General features: G+C 47.6%; 1 protein-coding gene across 1 annotated transcript in view; it reads right to left on the bottom strand.

Moving 5' to 3' along the window:
• desmb (desmin b) overlaps positions 1 to 1,673 on the bottom strand; it is an 18,115-nt gene extending 16,442 nt beyond the window's left edge. The window contains exons 1-2 of the mRNA XM_063212070.1: positions 1,104 to 1,673; positions 454 to 696 (exon numbers count right to left, since the gene is read on the bottom strand). Of these exons, the coding sequence (XP_063068140.1) occupies positions 454 to 696; positions 1,104 to 1,268 (408 nt within the window). The 5' untranslated portion in view covers positions 1,269 to 1,673. The remainder of the gene's footprint in view (positions 1 to 453; positions 697 to 1,103) is intronic.
• Positions 1,674 to 3,115: the final 1,442 nt, after the last annotated feature.

Genomic DNA, 3,115 nt, shown 5'->3' on the forward strand with positions numbered 1-3,115 from the left:
ATAACAACGCCGCAAAGGGACCCCAATAACAGCACACTGCTACCCAAGACTGACACAGTATACCCTGAAACCTTCTTGATGCAGCTTGTCTTTCTCCAAGGGAACACAGAGCTCAATAGACAGAGCACCAACAGAGCACCCACAATAACAGCACAGCAGCCCATAAAGACTAACAGAGCGCCTGAAAGAGTAGCAAGGTGGGCCCAGCCGAGGCTCAAACGGCTGGGCACTGCACTGCTACACCGGATAAACAGGGTTTGATTCTGGCCCTGGTCTTTTGCCGACCACCCCCCCCACAGACACACACACACACACACACACACACACACACACACACACACACACACACACACACACACACACACACACACTCTCCCGTTACTTTCCTTTCCTATCCAATAAAGGCAAGAAAAGACCCCAAAAAATGTAACAAAAAAAGAGTGGCCCACAAACCTTCTCGATGTAGCTGGCGAACCGGTCGTTGAGGTGTTGCAGCTCGACCTTCTCGTTGGTGCGCGTGGTCAGGAACTCCTGGTTGAGCGCGTCCGCCAGGCTGAAGTCCAGCGTCTCCCCCATGCCAGCGTACGAACGGCCAGCTGAAGACGCCGATATTCCAGCCACGCCGATCGGAATGCCGTATGAAGCCCGGTAGCTCCCGTAACCGCCGGGGGCAGAGGAGGAGGAGCTCTTGTGGACCTTGGGGATTCAAAGATTCAAAGATTGAAGTTTTTTTTGGTCATAATCACAGTGAACAGTCAAATAAAAAAAAAAAGATCTTGACAGTATCAACACTGTAACAGGTGTTTAAGTAACCCCATAATCTCCAGAAAGAAAACAAAGTTAAGACAGTTAAAATACCTACACAACCTAATTTTATGTTTAAAAAAAAGTGACAAGTGCTAAAACTTCAGAATCCCCATAAGTAAATTCTCAAAAATAATTACCTCATAATCAATCATAAACAATCATAAATACATCATAAACAATATACATTAAAAAAGATATAAATATATATCCCCATATTATCCTTCATTGTAAGTCTTTTTGTTTAAAAAGTGTCTGCCAAATGCAATGTAATGTGAAGTAATGTAATGCAATGTAACCTCGTAGACACGGGAGTGGACGTGAGAGCCGGCACCGGCGCCGCCGGCCAGTGAGGATCGGGAGCCGTAGAGGGTTCGCCCCATGGGGCTGGAGGTGAAGCCGGGGGTGCCGAAGGTGCGGCGGTAGGAGGAGTTGGACTGGGCAGACGAGGCGTAGCGACTCATGGCTGCTGGTGCTGGTGCTGGTTGGTTGGTGCTGGTTGTTTGGTGCTGGTTGATTCCTGGTTGCTGGTTGCTGGTGTGTTAGCTTGGCCTGGGATGGCTTCAGTTACTAGTTGCTATTTTCTGGTCTTAGCCTGACCTGGATGGAGGGATGGATGGATGGATGGATGCTGGTTGCAAGCTGCTTGCTTCAGAGGGACGGAGTGGGTTGCTGGTTGCTGGTTACTGGTACTCAGTCCGAAGGAGTGAACACGTGTACGAGTGAGAGAGACAGAAGGAGAAAGAGAGGGACAGAGAGAAGAGGAGCGCGTGTGTGGGGCTGAGTGTGTGTGTGTGTGAGTAGTGCGAACTCGAGTGAGAGCGCTGGTATGGCCTTGGTCACACACACATGGAGAGAGCGGGTGAGTGTGTGAGAGAGGGGCTGTACAGCGTTGCTTGTATTTGTAGTGGTGTCCTGTTTCCACCCCCTGCCCAGCCAAACCCAAACCCAGCCCCATTCCCAAAGCCAACCACATCCCCATCCCGACTTGTCTGCCTACCACTCTCGTCACCTCTTCTCAAACGCTCAACATCACCCCCACCCCCCACCCCCCACCCCCAGCTCTCTCTAGTCCCAGTCAAACTCTCTCTCGCTCCCGCTCTCGCTCTCGCTCTCTCTGTCTCTGTCTTTCTCTCTCTCTCTCTCTCTCTCTCTCTCTCTCGTAAAGATTGCTCTTCCCCTCTCTGCTACCAAATTCTTCCTCTCTGCCACTCATCAAACCCTACCACTCCCAAATCTTCCCCTCTCTCCTACCCGCCAAAGTCTGATTGTATTCACCTCCCATAATCCAAGAGAGGGCTCTGTTAAAACTGACTTTTGAGTCCACAATTTTCAGCAATGACCCTAACTGTCCATAGCTTTCTCTCTGCCCCCTTCCTCCACCAAGACTCTACCTCTCCCTCAAAATCTCTCACTACACCCCCCAAATATTGTCGATAACACTTTACGGCATCATAGGTATGACATGACAGTGTCATAATAGTGTCATAACACAGTCATAGACTTGTCATAAACATTATGTCAATGTCATAAACATTTTATGACTGTTATCATTAAGTGACATTCGGTTATGGAATAGACAGGCCTAACAATGTCAACTTTTCATGACCTTACAACATTTATGACATTGACGTTATGTTTACGACTCATCCATGACAGTGGTATGACACTGTTTTGACACTGTTATGGCACTGCAATGTTGTTATGTGTATGATGCCGGCGTCAAGTAAAGTGTAACCAAATTGTCTGGTTCTCTCACTCCCTTCCCACTTCATTTTAGTCTCTGTTCTCTAATATCCCTGTATCTATTCACAAGGTCGGATGAAGATGGCCCGGGGCCCCTAGGTCACAGGTTGCTGTGGGGTCCCCCCCGGAGTCATAATTACGAGCTAGGATGACATATCTACCAATTGTGGAGAGGAGCATTAAATAGATTCAAAATGGCACTCAACACCACAGAGGGTTTTTTTTCCATATGGCCTCTTGTCACAATTCTGCAATTTTTCACTGTTGGCCAATCAGGACCATTAGACTACATCTAGCCTGTGCGTTAATCCGGGCCTGTCTATTCAGCATCTCTCCTTCATATATATATCTCTCTTGTTATGCACCATCTATCTGTCTTCCTCTATATGTCTTGGCCTATATTTTACCCTGTCTTTATTTATCGTTATCTACCACGTTCATCTTCCTTTGTCTTGTACTGTATCTCTTTCCTCCATGTCTTTCTTTCTTTCTTTCACTATATAACCTCTTCAGCTGTCCATGGTCCATGACTTGGATGTGTGTGTGTGTGTGTGTGTGTGTGTGT

Source organism: Engraulis encrasicolus, chromosome 12, assembly GCF_034702125.1.
Source record: "Engraulis encrasicolus isolate BLACKSEA-1 chromosome 12, IST_EnEncr_1.0, whole genome shotgun sequence".
In the NCBI taxonomy this organism is placed as follows: domain Eukaryota; kingdom Metazoa; phylum Chordata; class Actinopteri; order Clupeiformes; family Engraulidae; genus Engraulis; species Engraulis encrasicolus.